The sequence below is a fragment of the Pseudopodoces humilis genome, chromosome 25 (genome assembly GCF_049639895.1).
Source record: "Pseudopodoces humilis isolate 2021_Gansu_Grassland_sample_001 chromosome 25, ASM4963989v1, whole genome shotgun sequence".
NCBI classification, from domain to species: domain Eukaryota; kingdom Metazoa; phylum Chordata; class Aves; order Passeriformes; family Paridae; genus Pseudopodoces; species Pseudopodoces humilis.
The window spans coordinates 6268368-6294278 of NC_142224.1; the positions used below are offsets into that span (position 1 = coordinate 6268368).

General features: G+C 52.8%; 1 protein-coding gene across 6 annotated transcripts in view; it reads left to right on the forward strand.

The window, feature by feature from the left end:
* The first annotated feature begins 2011 nt into the window (after positions 1-2011).
* The window catches only part of CADM1 (cell adhesion molecule 1), a 133346-nt gene continuing 109446 nt past the window's right edge, over positions 2012-25911 (forward strand). For all 6 annotated transcript variants that reach the window (XM_014259792.2, XM_088066923.1, XM_088066922.1 and 3 more), the window contains exon 1: positions 2012-2143. In XM_014259792.2, coding sequence (XP_014115267.2) covers positions 2041-2143 — 103 coding nt within the window. In that variant the 5' untranslated portion in view covers positions 2012-2040. The remainder of the gene's footprint in view (positions 2144-25911) is intronic.

Below are 25911 nucleotides of genomic sequence, written 5' to 3' on the forward strand. Positions count from 1 at the left end.
AGAAGCGAGTGCCCACTCAGCCAGCAGGACTCAGGGAGTGACTCCATCCCATGACACTCTCGATTACACCCCCGTGCTCATGGCTCAGATCAGTCCCCGTGGTCCTTTGTGCCCCAGCCCCTGTGCCCACGCTCCCACTGCCACTCCCAGCTCCGTGCTGTCCCTGGCTGCTGGTGATTTGATTTGATACGGCTTTCAATCACTGCCAACGGGCCAGCAGCACCACTGCTAAACACTGTGTGACAAATAATCTGAGGCTAAGCTTCCAGGACAGAGGAAATCGCTTTCCTCTTGAAATTAAAGTTGATGCATAATGGAAGGCACTAAGACGTCTCCAGCAGGGACATCACCAGTTTGAGTCCATCCCGAGTCCCACTCTGTCTGCTGAACGAGATGCGGGAGGTTAGGGAAGTCATTTCCTAGAGTTCAGCATTTGCAATTTGCATTCTATAATCTCCCGGCCATTTACCAGCAGATAATTTGTCATGGTTTGCTTTAGCTGTTGTGATATTGATATTTATTATGCAAATTGTATTTCCTACTACTTATTGTCCTCACCCTCAGAATACTTGAATTATTATAAACCTGTTTAGTTAATACGGGTTGTCTCTCAATTGATGTCTGAGCCGCAGCAGGTCGCAGTGTGTGGTGTTGTGCAGGGGGGGCTGCACTGTGCAATTAGGAACAGGCACGCAGGATACCTGGATGTGGGATGGCACAGCAGCCACTGGAGCTGCTCTGCTGTGCTTAGTGGGGCTGGAGTCCTCCTGGAGAGGAGGGGATTTGGGGTCCCAGCATAAAACAAGCGCTTTCTCACTAACTGGGGTGAAGCTGGCTTAGTTATGGAATTCTGATGGTTATGGTGGCCCACAACTCTGCTTGCTGAGCAGAAAAAGATATGTTTGGCAAGGCTATGGAGCAGAAAGGCTTGTCATCATGGGAGACAGAGAGTGGCATGGGGACGGGTGATGCCTCAAACCAAGTCTCAGGCGGCTGCATTTTGGGTTTTCTTGGGTGTGAAACCAGCTTGGTTTCACATTCCAAAGGGCGAAAGCTCTCTCCAGCCCCACAGTGTGACGCAGTGCTTGCCCTGGGCGGTTTTAACCTCAAGCTTGGCAGAATCCAGGATGATAAAGTTGAACTGACAATTCACCTGCCTCAGGTTAACTTGGAATAACCTAATTAATAAGGTTGGGAATATTTGACATCCTCTGCGTTTGCTCCATTAACGCTTGCATGGACCCATTGTCAGCGATTCTACGGTTCCATTCCTGGTGCCGTGGGCGGGGGAAAGCTTGGAGCCTTTCCGGGCGAGACGAATCCCCGGCGAGCCCGGCCGCTCGGTGTGCCGCGTGTTACGGTACAGCCGAGCACTCAGGGCAACGGCAGGGGGCAGTTCCGGAGCTTCACTTGTTCATGTGCTCCGTTTAAATCCGTCGCGTGGGTGAGAAATCCGCAGAAAAGGTGGATTTGTTGCGGGGCTGCGGTTCCCGGGGGCCCGTGGGCTCCGGCCCGTGCGCTGCCCCGGGGCCGCCGAGGCTCAACACCGCCTCCAGCGGCGCGGGGCCCCGGGCGGGCGGCGGAACCGGGAGCGGCCCGAGGGCACGGGCCCGCCGGGAGGACGCAGGGGGGCACAGAGGGGGCACAGACCCTGCGGAACCGCGCGCTGCTGAACGCGGGGTGCTGGGCGGGATCCCCCCGGGACGGAGAGCGCCGGCAGGGGCGCACAGCGGGAGGAAGGACGCCGGGGTGGTACCCCGGGAGGAGGATGCTTCGGGGGGCGGGCGGGGGGCACACGACCCCGGAAAGGCCGGGAACGGGGAGAAAGGCGCGTGTGGGGCGCGGCGGTGCGGGTGGGCGGCGGCGCGGGGCTCGGCCCCGGCACGGCGCTGCCCGGGGTCGGGCCCGGCGCGCTCGCAGCCGCCCGCGCCCCCCGGGCCGCGGGGCGGAGCGCGGGGCGTGCCGCCGAACCCCCGCCCCGTGACGCGCCATCTCCCGCGGGCGGTGCGCGGCGGCGACAGAGCGAGGCAGGTGCCGGCGATGGCGGGTCGCGCCCAGCCCAGCGGCCCCGCGGGCAGCGGCGCCCCGGGGCTCCTCCCGCTGCTGCTGCTGCTGCTCTCCGCCGCCGCCATCATCCCCAGAGGTAGGAAGGACGCGGGGTACCGGGGCGGGCGGTGCGGGGAGCGGGGGTTCGCGCTCGGGCATCGCGGCGGCGCTCGGGTAGCCCCGGTTGCGGCGGGGCGGGGGGGAGCCCCCCCGCTCCCCGTGGCCCCGGGCCGGGCCCGGAGAGTGCGGAGGTCCCGGGGAGGCGCCCCCGGCGGTGGCGGCGGCGGGCGGGCTCACCCGCGCGTGGCGGTGCGGAGCGGGCAGCCGCTGCCGGTTTCCATGGAAGCGGCTTCTCCCTCTGCTCGGGGGGTCATCGGCGGCCCCGCAATTAAAAACTAATTGCTTTGCGCGCCCCCTCTATCCTCCCCTCTCCGCCCCCCCGGTGTTTGCGGCGGCGCGGGGATGCTGCACCCCTGCGGGAGCGGGGAACCTGTTGGAATCTGAGTGGAACTTGCGCGACGCTTCGCTCTCCCTCCTCCTCTCCCTCTTCCTCCCTCGCCTCCCCTCTCTCTCGTTCCTCTCCTCTCTCCCCCGGTGCCCCCTGCCGCAGCCGCGCCCCCCGCCTAGCTGGGCGCGCTGGGGGCGATCGCCCGGCTCGGGCGCTGCGGCTGGAGCGGGCGCTAATAAAATGAGGCTAACAACGCGCCCTGAGCGGGGCCAACTGGGTCCTCTCCGCGGCACCCTCGGGTTTCGGTGTCCCCGGTGCGTTGGGCGAGCCCCCCACCCAGCCTGCCTTCGCTCCCCGCCGAGCCCGGGAGCCGCAGCAGCGACCTGCGCTCGTGTCCGGTGGCTTCGGTTCGAACATCCCCCGTTAACGCCGTTCACGTTTCCAGTATGTCCGTGGGGCGGCACCGGGCCACCCGGCCGGAGGAGCGGTGCTGTGTCCGGGATGTTTGGGAAGAACAAGAGGCCATTGAGCGATCTGTTGAATCCCGCTCGTAGGAAAGGGGGGACGAAGGGGCCGCCAGCCCGGCGAACAAAGAGCTTTATTCACAGCCTGTGTGCATGTCCATGCCTTCCCCGCTCTTCCCGGGCGGCCTTTTTGGTGGGATGGTGGTGGGGGGAGAGCGCTGGGGTCGCTTTCAGCTTGTTTTCCCTGCGAACGGGGCCGGGGCTGGTGCCCTCCCGCCGGCTCCGACAAGGGCTGCGCTGCACAGCAGCCCCGGAGGGCGACTGTGCCCCGATCCCGGCGCTCCGCAGCCCCGAGCCCGTTCCGGGGAGCCGGGGCGGAGGAAAGGAGCCCCGGCGGCGGCTCTCTGCGCTGTGAGCCGCGGAAACGCTCCGCTCCGGCTCCCGGGCTTCCTGCGCTCGCTGTGTTGTAGCTTCTCAGATGTCTCGTCACAAGGTGCTGTTTGTGTGTTCCGTGTCTGTCGCTGCCTGGTGAGTCTCCCGCCGGTGTGACCTGGGGATCCCGGTACTGAGAGACGCCCAGGATGGAAATACGAGCCCTGCTCTAGGACGGCCGCGTTCATCCTTTGTTTTGCTGTCTTGATCGCCTCAAATTCTCTAAGAGCAGTTTTTAACGGGAGGCCAGAGTGATCCCCCGGCAGGCTCAGCCTGTTCACCGCTGCCCAGCCAACGGGTGGAACTGTGATTTGAGATCGCAGAGCTGCTGAAGGGAAACAAAAGCAGGGCTGGATGCTCAGGCTGTGCCGGACCCGTGCACCGGGGTGAGAAGCGCCGTGCGGCGGGAGCTGGGGTTGTGGTGCTTTCGTGGAAGACACATATTTTGTGGTTGTGGTGCTGTGTTGTGAATCACGGGATAAAATCCCAGACTGACTGCATTGAGGCAAAATTTCTTTACAGTTGAGGACGTCTTTTTTCCCCCATTCTGCCCCTTTTCCAAGCTATCAGCGTTAGCTCCGGTGCTCTGCGAAGAGAGAATTAGCGTGTGGCAGCAGCGCCGAGCGCGGAGCGCTGTTGTCGTGTCTCCCGCACGGCTGCCACCCGAGGCACAGCGGTGCCAGCGCTGTGTCACCGCCGTGGTGGCACCCCGTGATGCGGGGTGAGGCTCAGGGTTCTGCTGCCTCCTTTCATGGAGGCGATGGGAACAGCAATAGGCAGCAGCTGGAGCTGGAGCTGAGTCGGCAGGCTGGGATGAGCCTGTGCGCTCGGGTGGATCCGCGTTTCTATGATCGCTCTCCAGCTGCTCTCGAGGCTTCGCGGTTGATGGAGCTCCCGATGCCCCAGCGCAGCAGGGCCAGGGCTGAGGAGCGCTCTCGGCTCGCTGGCAGCACCGGGCTGCAGCTCCGAGTCCGTCTGCGCTGGCACCCGGCACTTCAGGGAGAAACAACTTTCCAGCAGAAGCCACAGGAGGAGTTTGGAGACGGCGTTGGCGAGGAGCTGGCCAGGGCTGGTCGTGGCTGCAGCCTCCGTGTCCACCGACCCCAAGGGGCCCGGGAGAAGCCCCCGTGAGGGCAGCGAGCGCTCCCAGAGCGGCTGCGCTAAGCCAGGCTCCTTTGTAAACACAGAGTGAGTTTCCAAGGAGCCTTTGTATGCAAGCAAGTCTGCTCGTCCCTGGCCTTCAGCAACAGCGTTCTGCATGCGACGCAAACACCGGCGGGGAAGGGGCTGGGGAATAAAGCGATCCATCTGGGTTGCAGCTTGGGCTCATTTGTCTTGCGTGTAGGCAGTTGAGCCCAGGTTTATAAGCACGACAATCTGGTTTGAAGGCACTGCCAAGGAGGCTCCTGAGGACGGGAAGGCGAGGACATTGCTCTGCTCCGTGCGTGCCCCGCTCTGAGGAGGGGGCGGCTGTCAGCACCTTCTGCAGTTTGGACATCCCCGGGCTGGGCACTGCTGGGCTGGGCACTGCTGGGCTGGCCCTGGCACAGGTGGCTGCTGTTGGTGCACAGAGGGGGCTGCAGTGACAGGAGGCCGGAGAAGAGCCGCGCTCCCCTGGGGACCCCCGGCCGTGTCAGCGGCCGTGCTGCTGATGCTGCGCTGCCGTCGCCTTTGTTTGCCTTGTGCTGTCTTTCCTGGTGTGTAAATAAAGAAGGCTTTGTGATCTAGCAGCGCTGGCTCCTCAGCCTGGCGCTTGGCGAGCCTTCCCCCAGCCCTGCCAGGACCGGTGGGGCCGTGTCCTGCCATCGGTGAGCTCTCTGCCCTATTGCTGGGTGGAAAATGGGTCAGCTCCTTAACCCTGTGTCTGCCTGAGGCCGCCCGGAGTAAAACCTGTGTGCCAGCCTGGATGCACCCTCTGTTTGAATGGACCGTCCAAGTGCTCCTCAGAGCACGTTTGCTTGTAAAAAGCAAACCCACCTTCCTGTGTGTAAGGCAGAGTTTTCTGGATGTTTCTCTTGAATGGCTGTTTTTCTAGGGATTATTGTCAGACTTTGTATAGGGGTTTTGAAAACCTGTTCCTCTTGTGGGTTTTGGTAGTACTTGCTGGTACTTCTGTCAGGAAAGTGGAGGCTCCCTCCTGTATCCAAACAGGATTTCGGCTCCTGTCTGCGGCTCCAGATCTGAGCAGGCTCCAGGAGCTGCAGCCTTCCTTGGAGCTGAGCCAGGAAGTGAATACTTAACACAGTGATTTGAGAGCACAAGCAAAGCTGGACACGCAGCCAGTGTCTACCGAGAAGTTGGATGCTACGTGTTAAAAAAAGTAAGTTGTGCTTGTTCCTCCAAGGGACAATGTGAGGTGCAAACCCACCGGCGCTAAATAAAGGGACGCTGTGGGAACCTGCCATGAAGGAGAGACCCCAGGTGGAATGTTGTAATTAGGAGTGGTATGTACTTGTTTAAGTTCCATAAATCAGTCTCTTTCCCGGGATGTAATTGCACGCTGCAGAGAGCAGCTGCTGCTGCGGTTCCCGGGGAGCTCCACCACAGACGCTTTGAAGGTCGCCCAGCGTGGGCTCAGGCGCTCCAGGGCAGCGTGCTGGGGAAAAGGGTGGCTTTGGATGCGTGGCGGGCGAGGAGTCGGAAGGGAAATACCACGGGGCCTGACTCTCAGCTGCGGGAGCTGGAACGCAGTGAGCTGTCGGCCGGGACGCGCGGTGCCCGGCCGGCGTTTGTGCTTTGGCCACCAGCTGCGTTTAGTTATTCCAGCGTTTAATTTGCAAGGGCAGGGTGAGCCCCAGCTGCAATACTGTGGCTGCAGGCAAGTCCTCTGATGGCCCTGCCCATGTGTGACTGCCTTCTGTCAGCCTTTTCTGCTGTGAAAACTGTTTTTCTTCTTCCTGGTGTCCTCGTTACCTGTTGAACCCATAGGTTTTCCTGCTGTGTTGCACATCAGGCTCTCCCATCTGCAGGGTGTTGAGTTGGGTCTTGGGGAGCCCTACAAACCACTGTGTGCTGCTGGATGAGGCTCTGAAAACCTGAGTTTCGAGTCAGTCTTTTCACCCATTCCAGATTCCAGCAAGGAATACAAATCCCCGAGGAGATTTGGTTCTCGGGGTTTCTCGAAGCCGCAGCATGTGGCTGCCGGCTGCTTGCATTTAAAACACTTGGCTGGCTTGTACCAGGGACATTTGCTGCCCTCCACTCCTGGTTATTTTAGACCAACAATGTCCCTCTGTAGGGCTGGGCTGGCTATTTTTACCCTGTGGTGTGGTTTTAATTTACTGTGTTTTTCTGTGGTTTCAAAACTTGAGCATTACAAAGACTCTGCCCTTACCAAATTCTCAAGGTGAATCAGTAGAATATTTGATACCCCATTAAGTTCCAGTCTGAAGGATCAAAGAGATACTTAGGCACATCTCTTTGCTCAGAGATATAAAACTTTTGTGGGCTGTAGCTTAACTGGAAAATGTCTTTAGTTTTGCTTTTTTAGGTATGTTTTTGTCCCTGGAAGTGCTGGCAGCTCCTTGGTGTTGTGGGTTTGCTGACAGTCTCGCATACAGGTGCTGCCTCCTGGCAGGTTTGTGGTGGGTTTGCTTTGGTCCTGCCAAAGTTTGTGGGTCCTGCCCCAGTGGCACAGCCCAGGTCCCCCCTCCCCTCTCAGTGGCAGTTCCAGTCAGGTGCCAGCATTGGAGGGGGAATAGTCTCTTTACAGTAAACAACTGCCAGTATATTTTAAAGCCCAGGTGTGCATCTGGCAATGGGAAAAAGTTGTGTTGGAAACTCTCCTCCTCTTCCAATCCCAGCTGTGGAGTTTGCCCTGAGCAGTTGCACTCCTGGCTTGGACCTTCCCTAGGAAATGTCCCATTTTCTGGAGCCCTTGGCTGAGCAGTGGCAGTTGTGAGGGATGGAGATCTCTACCTGCAGATCAGGGAGAGGCCAGTGAGCCATCAGAGCCAAGGCTGCTTACACTTGCCTCCTAAAGTTGTGCTCAGACTTGAAGAGTTGGGTGTATAAACCCCTGGTTCAGGTTACGGCTCCAATCAGCCACTCTGATCTCATGGTGTCCTCTTTTAGCAGTTAGTGAGCGCCTGAATCTGATTTATGATCTCCTCCAAGGTCTGCTTCCAGAATGGAAATGTCATTGCATTCCCCACGTTGTCAGCAGGGCTCTTGAGTCGGTGGCTCTGCAGTGGGGGCCTTCTCTTCACAGAGATGCACTTGGGTGCTCATCCCAAATGTGTCTCTCCTGGACCTGAGAGACCTCAGCATTTGGTACAGAAACTTTTTTGTTGGAGCAGTGATGCTGTTTATAGAGATGAATTTTTCTTGGGCAGCATGAGACCATACTGGGGCTTGGCAAGCTCCAGCCAGGCCGGTCTGGGAGTGCTGGTGCTGTGGGTGGGGGACCATGGGGACCACTGGCCTGTGTGGCACCTCACCTGCGAGGTGAGTACATCTCAGACCCCCACTCCCATCCAGCTCTTGCAGCCTATACCCCTCTCCAAAGTGTGGCAGGAAGAAAGAAATATGGAGCCGCAAAGTGACATTTCCTCCCTCCCCTTCTCCCCCCGTGCAGCAATAGAAATACGAGTCTGAGTCTGCAGCGTCAAAAGAGAGATCAGAGTAATCGGATCAAGCATGAGGAACTGCTTGTTGCTGCTTCCCTGTTTTTAAATGAGGCTGCCTGGCAGCTTCCCTGGCAGAGCACTTTCAACATTACTCGTGTTCAGCTTTGGAGCTGGGGTTGCAGCAAAGCCAGGCTCTGTGAGAATTGGGCTGGAAAGGGAACTTTCTGCGTAGCCTCTGGGCTAACACGCAGAAATAAAGGCTCCCTGTGCCCCCACGGCCCTGGGTTTGTAGCTGAGCAGAGGCACATCTGTCCCTAATTCTGCAGAGAGAGTGCTCTCACTTCATTCATTTATCACAGTGATGCTGCTCTGGGATGTGCTCCGTGATGCCAATACATCCCTGACCTTGGAAAAGCGCGGTGACTTCCCCTAAAGCCATTCCCACCTTGCTGCCCTGGTGTGGCACGGGATAACTCTGTCTATGGAGAGGTGTTGAAATGGTCCAGCTGGGTCAAACCAGGGGGGAGAGCTGCTGGCTCAGCTGCAAAGGCTTCTCTTCATGCAGTGTCTGTCCATCCATCCATCCACCCACCCCAGTCCTTAGTGCTGGCAGTGCTCCAGAGCATCTGCACTGTCACCTGCACTGCTGCAGTGCCTGTGGTCACAGAATCCCTGTACTGCTCCTGGAGTTTGGCTGTGAGGTTGTTCAGCTAATCCTAACTGGTTTCAAAGTAATGAGAACCTGAAATATCCACATTTAGAGAGCTATTGCTGTTAGCTGGGTTTGGTTTGCATTCTCATTCTAAGCTATTTTGCTTGTAAACACAGTTGGAACTATTTGTCTGTGCTCCCATTGCCTCTTTGACGTCTTCATTCGCATTGGTTAATGCAGACATGATGTTAGAAGCTTGGTGGAAGCAGGGAAGCTCCCGAGGGCTGCCCCTCCTGCTTTTCCCACTCTGTATGGAATTAGTTGCCGTTTTCAGCTGCTGGAGGACAGGCCTTGCCACGCACTCCCGGGCTCTTCAGCAGGCAGCACGCTGGGCTGGTTTGGGTGTCAGCAGCTCTGCAAACGCCGTCGTGCCCGGATCCCTGGCTGCGCGTGACGGGGCAGCGCGCTCGGTGCGAGATCCCGAGCGACGCCGTCTCCCGTTATCGGTTCCTGCTGACAGCCTGACTGGGCTCCCTGGCGCTGGGGGAAGCTGCTTGACAACCATCAGAGCTCTGAATGCTTGTCATCACCGGCCGTCAGCTTCGTCAAGCGGAGCTGCTGCGGGATGCTGGGTTTGTTAGGACTCCTCGGAGCCAGCCAGCTTTTCCAGGGTGGGCGCAGCAGGAGCCAACAAAGCCAAAGCCCTGCTTGCCTTGGGAAGAGTTGTCTTGGTGTGGGCTTGCCAGCAGCTCTGGCTCTCCAGGCAGATTCATTCCTTTGGCACTCTGGTTTGTTGCTGTGCAGTCTGATTGCCGAGGATCCCTGCCCTGGAGGGTGGGAGCGGTGCAGATCCCTGGCTGGCACGGGGACACCCCTGGCCCTGGAGGTGCTTGTGGTGCTGGGATGAAGCAGGACCTGCGTTGCCCATTGTCACTGGTGGAGGGTGGATGCGGGGAAGATTTCTCTTGGTGCGTGAAATGTGAGCGTGATTTCCCCTTTGGCACTTTGCTCCTCTGCCCTTGGTTTACTGTGATTTTACGGACTGCTTGGAATGAAGAGTTGCATCATTCAGAGTCTGTGTCTGCAGGGTCACGACACACCGTGGCTTTTCTTGCCCTGTCACAGTTAAAGACCAGTTTTCCTCAGCTCCTAGTCTGTGGGTGGCTCCAAAGGAGACGTTACTCATCCCCGAGTAGGCAGAACCACCGAAAGCGAATCCCACGCTGAGGTTGCTGAGCTGTGTCCACACAAACAGCTTTTCCTTCGATTTAAAGGTCTTATACCCTTAATCGTTCCCTGGAATCTTTAACAGAAGGTACAGGTTTAATCAACTCCCTGAATCCATAACTGCCAGGTATTGCTTCCTCAGCACGAGGAGCGGAGTCGCACCTCTCCCTGGGAAGGGTGAAGATTAAAGTGGGATAGACAGGAGATTAACAATGTTCCCTTCAGACATCGCCAGGGAAAGGGGGAGACGCTCCAAAATGAGGAATAAAGGAAATACTTGGAGTCAAATCACTTCTTGCTCTGTAGGAATCCGTGGAGCCTTGTAAACAGAGGGTTTATGGCAAACCCAGTGCTGTGGCTCTTAAATCACTCTGGGAGAATTTTGGATGCACATTTAAAGGATGACTTCCTCCTCCAGGCTCTCATGCGCAAGTTGGATCCAAAATTTCCATGTTAACACGACATGATGTGTGTGGAGTGCAGCTCAGGGAGGCTGGTCTCGCTGTCAGGTTCAGGATACCCTGTTTTGTGTTGAGGTTTGGTGGGTCTGTTGATCTCACTTCTATTCAGGAAGGGGGAGGTTTAGCAAGAGTCCCATTAAATGGGATTTCAGTGTTTCCTACAGAATGACTCTTTTTCAGTTCCTACTAGAATAAACATCTTGTGTGTTGTATTCACAAGTCACTGATCCTGCCTCTCCTTCCCCTCACGCACTGCACCCCTCTAAATCTGACTTCTTTGGACAAGGCAGGATAAGGAAATGAAAATAGTTCTCTGTGGGTGATGGGGGTCTGTGGGGGTGTAAAAATCCTGTCCAAAGGTTTTGAGTGGCTGAAACAATCCTGCAGGAAATAAATGAGGATTAGTAAGCTATTTTCAGCCTGGTCATTTGCTTCTTCCCAGGGAGAGCCCAGTGGAGTGGCCAATCCAGTGGATATCCTGAGGGATGAGGGATTTTATGCTGGAATTAATGTGGGTGTGCATGGACAAGGAGGGTATTGGAGGAAAATGGTGGGATCATTCCCTTCTCCTCCTGGATTTCACTGCCCAAAGAGCAAATCTTCCTGAAAACTGTCCCTGAATCCTCTGGGAAACCTTTGGAAATGCAGATCCTTGTTGCTTTACGTAAAATGTCTTTGTAGCAGTTGAGGATGCCAGCGTCCATTAAAGACACAATCCAAAGCCATGTGAGAGTTTTAATAACTTGGTATTTTTGTTGTGCCAAAAAATCCAATTACATACGGAATCACTTTTCCTTTGTAAAGGTCTGGGAAAGTGTTTGCCTAAACTGCTGTAGAAGCGGCATTTCAGTGAACCAGCTGAAAAGTCATTTTTGTCAGTTTATTGGGTGTAATAAAATGGTCCATCTTGGGGGGGGGGGAAGGAGGGGGACAGAAAAGCCTCTCTGAAATTGGGATCTTTTAATTTTAAATTGGTTCCTGGGATTTATACGGCTTTCAAAGGCAGATGGAGAGGGAACAGCTCTGGGTAGGTGTTGAAGCAGCTTGTGCCTGTTTTTCTGAGAAATACACAGATCCCATAGATGAAATGTTTACGAAATGGACACGAAATACACAAGTCTCTACAGAAATGCACAAAGCTGAGCACAAGAAGGTGTCGTGGATGGCTAAGGGCTCATGGCTGTACCAGGCAGGGGCTCTGCCATCGTGTCCTCGGTGCTGTCAGTAATCTTTGAGTGCCATCGGTGCTGCTTTCCCACCCAACGTGGTTTTGTTTGTCTGGTCTCCTCTTGGAGAGGCTTTTTTTAGCCTTCATTTGTCCAGATTATCAGCATGCAGAGGAGAGCTGCCTGGTATTTACATGATTTAGTTGTAAATATGGTTAAGTGTTGATAGATATTGTTGTCATAAGTGCTTACAGCTCCTGGACTGATTACTGAATTTCTTATGTGGAAATCTGTACAAGCTCAGCGCACGAGCAGCTTCCCAAGGGAAGTGTGAGGAAGGAGCTTGTGGTTTCCGTGTGGAAATCAAAGCCCAGATGTGGCTGGAGCGGGTGAATTTATGGGGGAAGTATTGTCGGGTTTGGTTGGCAACAACTGGGGTTCCGAGGCTGTGATGGAGTGAAAATAAAAGGCTCCTGTTCCCTGTTTTTGTGGGAACAGATGCTGTTCTGTGCAACAACTATTCGGGGCTGATATGCATAGGGAACATCTGTAGGGTTATCCACCAGGGGCTCGGGCTGAGGGATGTTCATTGCTGCCATTGGGCTGAAGGAACAAATGTGTTATTTGCTGGTAGTTTTCTTTTTAATTGACTAACAGGCTCTGCCTGAACTGCCCTTGTTTAACAGTCTTATTTCCAGAATGTTTTACATCCCTACTCAGAAACCTGAATTTGCAAGTGAGTATTTCTGGGAAATGTCTCACAGAACGCAAAAAGCCTGGATTTGGCAGAATCCTCTCCAAAGGGTGAGGATTGTGGAGGGCTCTGCAATCTTGATCATGGTCTTGAAAACCTGTGGATCTTGCGCATTTGCCCACAGAAACAGAGATTTGTGCAGGTGATTTGGAGTTCTGAGGTGGGAACGGTTATTAGGATAAAACATGGGAGGAGAGGCCAGTCGTGTTGTGTGTGAAGGGGATTTGTGGATGTGATGTTCAGCTCAGTGCTGAATTTAGGGCAGAGATAAAAGCCTCTCCCCACCCCGATGTGGTTCTCCGTGTAATGCCAGCACTTCAATCCTGGCAGCGCTCGGCTCAGGCTGCGGGAAGGGAGCCGGGAGCCGCGTCCCGGATCCTGCGGCACCGCGCACGCTGTGCGGGGGAAGCGAGAGGCAGCACGGCCATGCCCACCCTCCCTGGATGTCCTTCTTGCTTTAGAGATGCTTCCTCGGGAGCTCAGGCAAGTTGGAAGGAGCCTCTGTTCCCTCCCAGGTGAAACCTGTCCCTCTGGAGGGAGCTGGAGCGGCGGGTCTGGGGCCGCAGCGAGGTCTGGCAGCTCGTGTGCCTGGCAGCCCCTTGATTCAGGGCTGTTCTGCCTTGAGGGGGGGAAAATCCCCAAAAACCCTGCACTCGTGGGGTCAGGAGGGATGAGAGAAGAGGAGCCCCAAGTACTTAGTATGGGCAGTGTGAGCTTTGCGGAGTCACACATCCAGATGGATTACATGAGGAACTTGACATCTTGTTTAAAAACAAATCATTCATTATGTAGCAGTGAATAATCAAGCATTACAGTTTCATCTCTGGAGGTTCCTTTTTTGGTTGGAATTTTGATAGTTCAGTAATTAAAAGCTGTAAGCTATTACACTGTCTACATGTTGATCAATTGGTAATTAAAAAGTTGATGATAGATATGGTATTTCATGGGACTGGTTGGTTACGGTCAGATTTCCTTCGTGTGTTTTGAAAATTGTCGTTTAACTTAACACTTAAACGTTTTTCAATATTCATGGGCTGTTTTACTTGATTTTTATAAATGCCTTTTAATGATCGCAATTTGCATATGGTAATTTAGAATCAGAGAATCGTTTAGGTTAGAAAAGCCCTGTAAGATCATCGAGTCCAAGCATTAACCCAGCACTGCCAAGGCCACAGCTACATCGTGTCCCCAAGTGCCACATCCACACGGCTTTTAAATCCCGCTGGGGGTGGTGAGCCCGTTCTCGGCAGCCTGTGCCAGGGCTGGACAGCCCTTTAAGGGAAGGGATTTTGCCAGGATCCAACCTAAGCCCCCGTGGTGCCAGGGAAGCCCGTGGATCTGCTGAGCCCCTCACGGCTGAGGCGGCTGGAGGTGAGTTTGATAACACAATCAGGGATAAAGCAGTCCAAAATGAAGGAAAACTGGGTTGGTAATGGCCTCTGTGATGGAAGATTCATTGCTTCAGGAGTCTAATCTGAGAGCAAAATGAAGCCCAAACCTGACAGTCTTCAGAACATAATGCAAGATTTACTGCTCTGCCACGCTCAAGAGATTAAATGAAAAACCAAACAGCCACCCTCCAAACTGCCCTTCCTGCACATGCCAAACTTAGGGAAAACCAAGGGGTTTTGCTTCTTCTGAGTAAAAAAAAAAAGCAAAATAACCCCAAACAAAATGGTTTTGCCCTGTGTTTGCCAAGGCATGCAGAGTCCTTCCCAATGTGTGGCCCCACGTGGAGGGGGTGGCCCTGGCAGTGAGGAGTGTGGTGGGGAGGGATCCTCGCCCTGCCCTGGTGGTGGATGATCCCACCTGGAAGCTGCTCCAAGGTGTTTGCTGGGCTGGGAATGCTTCTGGAGTGGCCCCTGGCTGGGGGGTGTGGGGCTGGCACAGTGCTCTACCTGAGCTCACCCCAAACTGCACATCTGAGGGACCTGGTTTGGGTCGTGCCTCCTTCATGGTGATGCATCCTTGGACTGGTCCAAGGAGCCAGACAGCAAAAGCCCCAAACACTGAATCCTTCCAAAGGGTGAACCCCTTCCCAACCCTCCCCCCTGATCCCCGGGATGTCCTTCTGAACTCCAGGACAGAGCGATCTGCATCCTCCTGGTGGCATCAGTGCCTGCAGTGGCTTCACCCGCTCGCTGGGGACAGGGACAGTGTTGGAGTGACCAGTTCTGCTGGAGATGCAGACAGAACACCAGTGCATCACATGTGTCCTGGAAAGCCCTTGGTTTAGAAACCACTTTGTCCCGAGACACTTGTTGCTTTGTGACAGCTGGTTCCAGTAATTTGTTTTTATAGGGCAGTTTGTAGTAAATGAATGACACGTTGAATATTTTAGTGAGATTTTAGATTATCTAAAGAATGTTTTCCGGTTTACTAATTGGTAGATAATGCTGAATACATTGATGCTGACATAAGCAAATGGATGTAAAATGATTTTGAAGCGAGCCTCATTAGAAGATGCTCTAATTCAGTCAACAGGAGATGTCAGCTCGTGGCCGTGCGTGCTCGGACCCGACTGCGCAGCGCGGGCGTTTCCAGGTCTGTGTTAATTACAGGCAGGCGTGGGGCTCTTGGTGAGGCTCGTTACAGCCCCTGTGACAGGTTCTGTGCCCTGCCCTGTTAGAAGGCAATGAGTAATTGGTGATCTTGAGGAGCTCCTTTTGGCCTCTCAGCTGTCCACAGCCAGGCGAGGGTTGACTTTTTGAATCAGACTTTCTCTGGAAGGTACCAAAGAGAAGTAAACCAAGGGTGGCTGGGGGTGAGTGAAGGTGTGCTCAGGTGGGCAGAGTGCCCAGGTGAGTGTCTGGAGGCAGGCACTGGCTTCAGCAGTTTCCCAGAGGCCTGATTCTCATGGTGTTACATGAGCAGAATACTCTGTGGTGTGCAGGGTGTTCCTTGGTGATCAGATCCTCAGAGTGGCTCCTGATGAGCGGTGACAGTCCAAAAGCACCTTGCTTTAACCCCAAGGAGGAGGTGGGTTTTGTTGTCTCCTCAGGTAATAAATCCCTGCAGTGTCTGCTGTTCCAGGTTCCATTTATTGTACAGAGCAGGTGATTTTTCACTCCCCTAGATTAGGATCTGCCTTTTTTTGGGTCTTCCATCAATAAAATTAACTTTTCCCTTTCTCTGTGCATCTATGAAGGATGTTACTTTGCTCTCTTGCAGGCAGTGTCTGAAGTTTTGAATTCATAAAGCTGGATTTGTTCAGATCTCTTGTTTTCATTCCCTGGAGACAAAGGGGGCAGTAGGTGCCTGTACAGCTGCAGCCCAGTGTTAACCCTTTGTCCTTCAGGCTTTGTTCTGGGTGACAAATCACGGGGGAGGATCTACCAAATGTGATAATTCTACAGGAAAAATCCCCTCATGTATTTGGAAATGTTCAGAAGTTAAGGCATTTCTGCAAGGTGATTGATTCTCAAAATGCAGCCAAGAACAGTGGGCACCAGGATTGGGGGAGTCCTGAGAATGTTTGGTGAAATACCCAAACCATCCAACCCAACTAACCAAAAGATACAAATTCTTACTTTTCTGAATAGAAATGGAGCAGTTTGGGGTTAACTTTTCTGGGAGTGAGTCCTTAATTTCCCAAGGCTGATCTCTGCAGACACGTGGTGGATAAAAGCTGCTGGGGGAAGAAAATGAGGGAGCAGAGTCCTTAACCAAAGCCGCTTTCCAGGCAAAGGATGATCAGGAAAAGCTCTTCCAAGGGGGGAGAAGACCTCAAAAATCCCCAGGCAATCAAGTTTCAGCTTTCCCCTGTCATCACAGGCTTTCCAGGGGCATTCAGATGGTAGCTGGAGCCTCGCTGAATTTTCACTAATGTCTAAAATTAATCAAAATGAGTGTTATCCATTTAGTGCATAATCCCTTCTGTAGGCTGTGTGTAGGCATAATCAAGGGATGCCAAATGTATTACATTACCTGAGATATTTGGGGATATTTTTATTCTACTCAAAATAATCTGCAAGATCTGATATGAAGAGACACAAAAGGTTAGTTGAAAGCAGACAAGAACTGAATCATTGACTTGAGGAGGAACTGCATTGTGCAAACTGTAATGCTCCTTCTTATTCATTACTGCAATTATAATTATGGAACCCAAAGTATTTAATTGGCCTCCCAGACTCTTCACACTGAATAGATTGCATTGTTACCATTTAAAAAAAATATCCTCTTATGCATTGCAAATACATGTGCGTGTTGCTCTCTAGCTCTCAAGAGGTTTCTTTGTTTATGTGATGAGCGATTAACTGAATTAGGGATCTTTGCTGTGTTGTGTCAAACAAAAATCCAGCGGAAGAAGAATTCTTCCCGGATGTCAGGTGATATTAGAAGCTCTAAACCCAAAACTTCACGCATTAAAAACACCAAAAGCCAGTGTCATCAGGGCTGTTAGGAGTTTTCAGAAATGTGAAGTTCTGGAGGGAGGAGTCAGCCCTTGGGGCCGAATTCCCCCGCTCTGTCTCACGGCAGTGGGGTGTGGGGTTGTGCCCACCGGTCCAGGGTCATCCTGCTCAGGTTCTGCCAGGAAGAGCTGGCTCAGATTGCCTTGTTTTATGTGACTTTGTGTCTTGTGTGTGGAACAGGCAGACATGTTTAATTACCTAGAAGTAATTCCGTCCGCGGGGCTCCCGTGAGCCTCCAAACGCAGGCAAAGCCCGTTTGTTCCCCATTAACAGCAGAAAGGTGCGGAAAGGTTTGTTTTTCCGCCCTCATTCCGGCATCCCTCGTGCCTCTCAGGCAGCATTTATTGTCCTTTCCCGATCTTTTAATGCCCTCACAAATGGAAGGACAGCGAGTTTGGATGTACCCAGCTGGTAACTCCCCATCCAAACGGCGCTTTAATGGAGCGTTCCGCCGGAATTGCCGCTGCTCCTCGTTGGCTGATCCTCGCGGAGGGGCGGTGGGGGGCTGGAATCGTCACACACAAAGATGCTGTGTGTAACACTTGGCAGAAGGACCTGAAATTGGATTACAAGCTCCTATTCCAGCAAGTAAACGTCCGCGGTGTTTTTTATAGCTTATCTCTATTCATCTCTGTTTGCAGGCTCTGCTTGCCAAGCGTTAATGTAAACACTCTATTTTGAGACGTCGGTCCATTTGCCTTCTGGAAATCCTTCTTTTATAAGGTGGTAGTAAAGTCTGTGCATAAAACCAAAATAGCTCTGTGGTCATAACTGTGCTGATGCCGCGTGGCTGGCGGCGCTGGCCACCTTACCTGGGCTCCTGGGGGTTACAGATGGGGGCAGGAGCAACCAGGAGATACAGGAGATACATATATCTGTGTGTGTACAGATATATGTGTAAATATACATATATATGATTTTCTCTCTCCCCAGTGAGGCTGGAGGTCTCTTATAGTTGAATTTGAAAGAATTAAATTGACTTTCAACTTATTGGACTCGCTTCCAAGACTCTCCTAGAACAGATTTCTTAGAGTTGGTGCTCGGTGCAAAATGGATGATGGTTCAAACTCCTCAGGGGATTTAGGGAATGGTTTTATTGTATTGCTGGTTTGGCCGAAAAAATCATATATGGAAACATCACCTGAAAGAGATTAAAAAGTGGAAATGAACCCATCTTGTGTGTCCAGCCAAGCAGTTGCGTATTCTGGTGGTGTAATATGTTGCACAATATTTTGGAAGAAGCTGTGTAAATTCTGGGAAACATGGCCTGGAAAATGTGCGAAGAATCCCGGTATTCTGTGAATGTGCAATCTGTGCAGCTCTCGGAGGGAACTGGGTGTCAAGTACTTAAGAATATTTACTGGTTCAGAGCCTTCTCGTGTTTATTTTGGGCTGCTTTGTGATTGGAAAAAAGCGTGAGGATTGAGATACTTCCTTGCCTCCTTTGAGAGGACTGACAGAAGTGAATGAGGAGATGAAGGCGGAACTTCCCAGCAGAGAGCTGTTTGTATGGGAATGAAATGAAAATGTGCCTTCATAGCGTCAGGAAATCTGTAAATAAAACCTGTTTTTCTTCCTCTGTGTTTGCTCCAGTTTCCTGAAATCTTGTTTACATATTAAAGGGTGTTAAACTGTCTTCCTTTGTGGCAGGTCTTACTTAGAGCTGGGCTGAAGCAGTGGGAATGAAAGGCTCCCACCACTGCTCTGGATAACAGGGCTGGGCTGGTGACAGTCTCTGGGAATTGATGTGGCAGGGAAAAGATTCTTTTTATTTTCTGTCATTGCCATGAGGTCAGGGAGAGAAAGAAGGCACAGGAGAAGTTTCCTAGGCCCCTTAGGTAGGGGGACAAGCACAGAACTTTGTGCTGCCCTCTGCTTTGCAGTGCTTCCCAGGATGAGAATCTGAGGTTGTTACTGATGTTGGTGTTACACTGGTGTCTGCAGGAGCTTGTGCTGGTTTAAAAATTGTGCCCCATTGACAACAAGAAAAGAGGGGTGAGAGAAGGACAGCCCTGGAAATGTTCAAGACCCAGATTAGACAGGGCTTGGAGCCATCTTGTAGTGGAAGGTGTCCCTGCCCATGGCAGGGAGTTTGGAACAAGCTGGTCTTTAAGGTCCCCTCAACCCAAGCCATTCCTGATTCTGTGTCACAATAAAACCATGAAATTACATTAAATCTGAGACCCCACTGTGATGCCTTCTGAGAAGACTCATGGTCAGGGAGGAGCCTGTGACTGAAACAAGTTCAGGTGGTGTTAGGAGTGGAAAGCAAAATGCAGCTCGATCCCACTGTTCAATAAGCACGTCTTTACTGCTCTGTAATACTTTGGTGTTATGCTGGACTCCCAGTTTAGGCATTGGTTCTGCAGCACCCCTTGGCTCTCAGCCACCAGGGACCTCGGGATCAGGTGTCCTCTGCCAGATCCTGTGAGCAGTGTGTGCCATCAGCCTCCCTGGTGACAAATGGCAACTGTTGCTTAATTTTTATCCCCAATTATGTAGCTCCAGGACCCATTTTTCAGGTGGAATGTTGGAGCCATTAAGAAGAAATAAGTAAACTCTGCTGTATTCCATCATTTTTGGCAGGTACCCAGTGGTCTGTAGCCTTAATGTATGTGCATTTCTATGCAGGTATTTTTCATAGGGCTTGTGCCTGGGACTGGTGGAGGCTTCGCTTGCTGGCTGCACTCGGGGCAGGAGGGAGTGCTGGGTGAATCCACAGCCCTGGGTTGCTGTAATACCACACAGAGCAGTGCAGAGTGGCCTTAGCCTCCATGCAGGGGACAGAATTCCTGCAGCGTGGGAACGTGCAGGATTTCCGAGCCACTGGCTCCGTTTCCAGTGAAAAGCGACGCGGTGATTCGAGGAAGATTTGACATTTGCAGAGGTCGTTTGAGGGAAGCTGGGTTACCTTGGGAGAGCTGCCAGGCTGTGCTGGGCCTCGGCTGCACCTCGGGTGACGATGGAAAGGTTTGGTGAGAGGCCCTGTGGCTTTGCTGGGAATCTGTCCCTGTGCTTTAAACGTGTTTCTTTTTGACCTTCCTGAGTGGAGGGAGCAGCTTCCAAAGTTTCCCTGGTTGTTTAGCAGATGGAAAGGTGAATATCCACATGAAAACACCTGAGCCTGAGAGGTGCTGGTGCTGCTGAGCTGGTGGGATGTGTGTCTTCCCTTGCTGCTTTTGATGGAACGGAGATGCACCACCTCCTCTGGAGGAAACATGGGAGATTAGGATGTGCTTTGTTTTCAGAGGAGATTTTTGTGACAAATTTGTCAAATTTGACCTCTCAAAAAATGACAGAAGTTTATCAAAACACTTGCAAGGTTAATGTCAGCTATAAACTTGTTTTTAGCGTGGGCAGCAGAGGATCCAAACAGCCTCCCTGGGTCTTGTTTTGGGAACAGAATACACCTCTGCATTTAAAAAAATGCATCTAAAAACCTCAAATTCTTCCTGGTATGAGCGCCCAAGATCACAGAAGGGTGGCTGAAAGAGATTATCTTTCTTTCTGAGATAGGATCAGAACTATTAGATAATTTCTAATTTAGTTTTGAAGGTCCTGCATTTGCAGGGGATCCGGTGACATTCCTGGCAGCTTTTGTGTGTCCTGGCACTTTTGTGTTTCCAAGTTTTACATCTATTATGTTGAACCTTCCTCGCTGGAGAGCTGTGTGCTGTGAAATTGCTCGGTGGGATTTCAGCAGGTGTGTACAGATTGCTGGGGCCAGGCCAGAGCTCACCGGTTCTGGAGCAGTTTCCCAGCTCCAGCCTGAGCCAGGAGAGGAAGAGAATTCAGCAAGCCCCGTTCAAGATAATGTGATTTGCTGCAAAAGTCTGTATTTTTAGGATGTTTACTACAGAGGTCTGAAATTACGTGGGCAATTTGTTGCCCTTGACAAGAGAAAATGTATCTCCGGTGAAATTTCATACTAAAAGCAATCTTTTAATGGACCTTTTCCTTCTGAGCTCGGTGCTGTAATGGCACTGCCTGCGCTGTAAATCACCGTGCTCCTCGTGCCGGCACCGCACAGCCGGCCTGGGCGGATGGTGCTGTGCTCTGGGGGCACTTCTGGCACTGCAGCCTGGCTTGGCTCATTATTTCCTGTGGCTCCAGCCCCTGGGCCATGGAACAGAACCCTCCTGGCGCCAGGCTGGGGCTCCAGCAGCGTCCCCAGCCTCGCACTCCTGCTCTGGGTCAGCACCAGGGAGGCTGTGAGGATCCTCTGCTGCCCAAACCAGACCCAGGGAGGCTGTGAGGATCCTCTGCTGCCCCAGTAACAGTGGTCTGGGGCTCTGCTGGGGAATGTGAGCTGTGCAGTGCAGCATCCCCAGCTCACCTGGACTGTGCTTCCCCCTTCCCCTGCCCCATCCAGGCCCTTCTGTCCTGCTGGAGGCTCCTGGTGGATCCACAGCCACGGGCCAGCTGTCAGAGCACAGAAATGTGCTTTCACATCCCAGGGACTTGCTGGGACAGCTCCTGTGCTCAGACACATTTCCTTGGCAATCCAAGGAATTAATGCTGGGTTTTGTTGACCCACCTGTTCGTGGGGAGGTTTTTAATTACCTTTTTGGTGGCTGGCCAGCGGGATAATGCCTGTGCATGTTCCTTCTCATCTGTTTGGTTCCCCCAGCTTGAACACAAAGCGAGCATTAAATTGCCGTTTCAGAAGTGTGGCAGCCTTTGGAAGGGGAGCCTGCTTTCCCCTATCCGAGTTGTATCTCACACCCTGGGGTGCCAGGAAGTTGAATTTCCAGGGAAGAAGCTCAGCAAAGGCTTTGGAAGGAGCTGGCAGCTGGGATGCTGCGGCAGTGCTCAGGCAGCTCCCCGCGGGAGGCAGGGATGGATGGAGGATGGATGGATGGATGGAGGATGGATGGATGGATGGATGGATGGATGGAGGATGGATGGATGGATGGAGGATGGATGGGAGGAAGGGAGGGAGGAGCACAGGTACCTGCTGGCATGTTTGGACACAGCCTCCTGAGTGAAAACTGGCAGTGTGGAGTCCCGAGGTGTGTTTGTTCCGGTGTGGATCAGCAGCAGTGCCCTGTCGGGGCGGGAGAGCCGTGGCTGCTCAAGGCTGTACGGATTCCTGGGGACAGCAGCAGAGGACAGGCTCCAGCAGCTGAGCTCTGCTGATAGATTTTTCCGTGCTTTTACCCCAGGCGCCCTTTTGTTTCCTCCTCAGTTGACTTTTTGGTGTCCACTGGCTTTCGTAACCTGTCCTTTGCCCCTGGAGCTGGCAGCAGCAGCAGTTCCACATGTGGCTCCCTGTGCTGGCCCTTGTGGCTCCACTTTAGGGAGAGGGACGTGATGTCCAGGGGACCCTGGCTTGGGCAGGTGTGGCAGCACTCACCTGGTGAGCTGGAGCAGAGCTGGGGCAGCCGCTGCCAGCACAGGCAGAGATTTCCTCAATGCAGACAGAGGATAACTCTGACCTTCCTCTGAGGGCTGTTAAGGATTAATGTTTGCACAGGGCTTTGGGTATGTCAAGCTTTATGTAAATAGCAGTTATGACTCTTTTATTAATTCCCTCCCCCAAGTAAATAACCTGTGCTGTGTGGCGGGCGCTTGCTGCAGCGAGGGAAGGCAGCGAGGCTGGTGCAGCACCAGGTCCCCTCCCAGGGCCACCCTGACCCAGCCACAGCTGCAGCCCCTTCCCAGTGCTGTGCTGGGAGCCCAGGGAGGCAGAGGTGCTGGTTTGCAGCCCTGCTGCTGCCCTCCCTCCGTGACCCAGTCCTGTCCCTAGGAATGCTTTGGGGGACATTTCCATCTGCCCCTCAGGGCATGCCACCTCCTTACAGCCAACACTTCTTTTGGGACTTCACAGGAATGGTTATGCCCCTCCAAAATGCTGGTTCCAGGTCTAAATGTCCTGCCATTTTGTGCTGCACAGTGTTCTTGTGCAGAAGATCTACATTCATCCCTGTCGTTTTGGACTCCATGTTCCATGAATTTATGACTTGGTTTGCTCTTAATGTGAGATGTTTAAAGAGGAGGATTAGTCTCTGGGGTTTAGCTCCTCAGCCCTCCTCAGTTTGTAATCAGGCAAAAACATCATTAGAAGAGATCTCTGTGAAAGGTTTGGGGTGTGAGACTGACAGAGGTGTTTTACTGTTGAGTTCAGGAGCTCATTTCCAAAACTTAGTGTTGTGCCTAAAACCATGGAGGGTGGGAGTTGGCTCTCTGCCAGTTAGTTACTTAAGTTTAAGAGATCTTTGCATTCAAATTACTTATCTGGAGTGCTGGCAGGCTAATAAATTCCAGGGACTGTTCTAAATATTGTCAATCTCCAATGTAATCCTATTAAAATAATTGAGTATTTTCAGGGTAAAGAATTCCCTCATCCTCTGTCCCCAACACACAGGAGAAAACATGAAAGGCAGCCTGGAGTGTCCTCTGCACATCATTGAGCCGACACAGCTGAGGCTCCTGGCTGTGGAGCTGGGAGATTCCCAGCAGCCAGGGCTTGGAGAGGCACAGCGCTTGTACCAAAGCCGTCTGCGTTCCAATTCCGTGCTTTTTTTGTGGATGTGAGTGGGTTTTGTCCTCGCTCCGTTTGACTTGGCCCGGTGCACCTTGATTTCAGCGGGAGGCTGGTGTTATCCTCTGGGATTTGTTCTTGGAATGCAGGGAATGCCAAACCTCCCTGGGCCTGCTCTGCCGGGGTGTCCTGCGGGAAGCTGCCGAGCCCGTGGTGCGTGTCTGATCCCTCGGGTTCCAGTGGGTGACAGCAGTGTCCTGCCTGTGCTCTGGCCCCAGTTCCCAGCTGGATCACATCCCTGGGTCCTGTTGTTCCAGCTGAGCTGGGACAATGGACCCTCCGCTGGCGATGCTGCCGGAGCAGCCCCCAGGACATCAAACGCGGCCTCTGTTGCTTTTTCAGAGAAGACTGTTTCTCCAGTTTGCCTTTTGATAATCTTCAAATGCAGGCCTGACCTGAATTTACAACACGGAGGAAGAAATTGAGAGGAAAAATATCTCCCGACAGCTTTTAAGGTGTCTTTGACAGCAGTAAACTAAAGAAAATAAGCACAAGTTCTTCCCTTCCCCTTTGCTTTTGTGGGTCACTTCAGGGGAAATCTGAGCAAATCAGAGAACTTCAAAAACAACCTCCAGCCCAATCGCTTCCACCAGGCACCCAAACCCCCCCGCCACACAGCCCACAAACCTCACATTCTCCTTGGCAGCCTCCTGTGAAAACCATCTTGGAATAACTCGCCACAAAGAGGACATGAAGTTCCTTGGGTTTGGCAAAGTAAACAGGTTTATTTTTGTTTGCAGAAGGTTTTGCAGTGCAGCACCCTGGCAAAGCTGGCCTGCATCTTCTCCTTGCCTGGATTTACCCTTGGGCCCAGCAGGTTTGCAGGATGAGGGTGCGGGGGCTGCGTTGGTGGCTCCTGTCACCTCGTGTCCCCGAGGTGCCCCAGGGTTTGTTTTGCTGCAGAGCAGCAGCCCTGGCGCTCTGTCCCCGGCACACGCTGTGTTTCACCCCGGTGTGGGTTACCCTGGCTCTGGCTGCTGTGGGCGAGGCGGGAGCAGAAGCGATCCCATAACTCAGCTGGGATTGTCCTTGGAGTGATTTGGGTGGCTGGTGCTGGCTGCAGAGCCGCATCGATCCGAGCTGGCTTGGGAGGTGCTGCTCACCTGAGCACAGGAGCCGGGGCTCCTGGCACTGCTCCCGCGTGTGTCAGTGCTGTGGGGAGGGATGAGCCATTATTCTGAAATATCGGCTCCGTGGGCTATGGGGGATGAGGAAAAGGCTCCTTGCTGCAGTGAGGGCGGCGGGGTAATGCCCCGGTGCTCAGGCAGCGGGATGTGGCTCCTTAGATTTTCTCCTGGCTGTTTTTAAAAACAACCCAGCAGATAGAGCTGATAAATGGTGCTTTGAAGCTGCTTTCAGGTGTCCAGCTCAGCCTGCTGGGGCTGGCCGGCGGCAGCAGGGCTGCTCTGGGCGCTGCCCCGTGGGATGTGCTGCTCAGGGGATGAAGGAGTCTCTGTTGCAGGGAGCCTGTGGGAGCAGCTTTTGTTTTGCCGTGGCTTTTGGGGGGCTGCAGCGTGCTGGAGGCAGCTCCAGGGCTCTGTCCCACCACAGTGTGTGCTGCCTTTGCAGGAAGGGTTTGCCTTAGCCTTTGGAGCAGCACAAATCCAAGGCTTTCTCTCAAAGCCGCTTTAAGCGGGGCCGAGGCAGGGCTGGAGCTGTGGGTGCAGGATCTCAGCGTTTCCATCTCGTCTGCTCAGCTTCCCCCATCTTTTGCCCTTACAAAGCAAGATGGAGTTTATTGTCTAATCACCAAAGCTGCCGAGTCAGGACTTGTGTCCAGGGTGATCGTTGTCGGTGCCAAGAAACAGAATTGAGCAAAATTAAACCCAGACCTGATTAGTGACCTACTTACAGGATGGAGAAGGTGCTGGGACTCTGGCTGAAGCGAATTCAAATTCCCTATTTCATTGTATTTTCTTGATTAATAATAAGTGAGTGAAATATCAGTCAAGATTTTTTTAAAGCAAGGAAGCAGCTTTAAAACATTACATTTATTTTACCTTGGGAGAACTTAATTAGCTGTCAACAGCACAACACATGAGTGGTGACTTTTGAATGAAATTATGAAATCTCTGCTCCTGAGGCATTTTTCTCCCTCCTTCCAAGGCAGAGGGAAACACAACAGATATGTTTAGGTAAAAGCTAAGTAATTTTTAGGAGAATGCTTTTGCCTTCACTGTTTTCTTGTATTAATTACAGAAGTGTATAACCCTTCAGTTCTGATTTGAATGTGAGCGACCAGCACAACCGGGTTATTAAATCAGGTTGCAAATCCGAGATCAGGGTCATGTGGTTCTCTGTTTGATGGGCTGATTTCTTAAGTGATTGAACTTCTATCATTCCACTGGATACCATGGTAATTCACTTATTTCACAAATGTGATAAATAAACCACAGCCAGCAAATCACTCAAATGGTCCTAATTTGGAGCTCCTGCCTTTTGCTGACATATGATGGGAGCGTGGCAGGGCTATCAGGGAAATGGATGTGCTGAGGAGCCAAGGAGAACAAGGTGGTTTGGAGTTAAAATATCAGAAGGCATCAAAAGCCAACCAGGTGTCCCAGCAGGGGCAGCTGCCTCTCCTGGGCAGCCTCGGTCTGTGCCTGGTTCAGCAAACCTCAAGTGCAGCTTCATCTGTGGCACAGCTTTTCTCAAGGGCTTTGAGTAGGGAAGGAAGATGGATGGATGGAGATGGCAGGCAGTGGAGTTCCCCAGTAATTCTCCTTAAAGCTTCAGA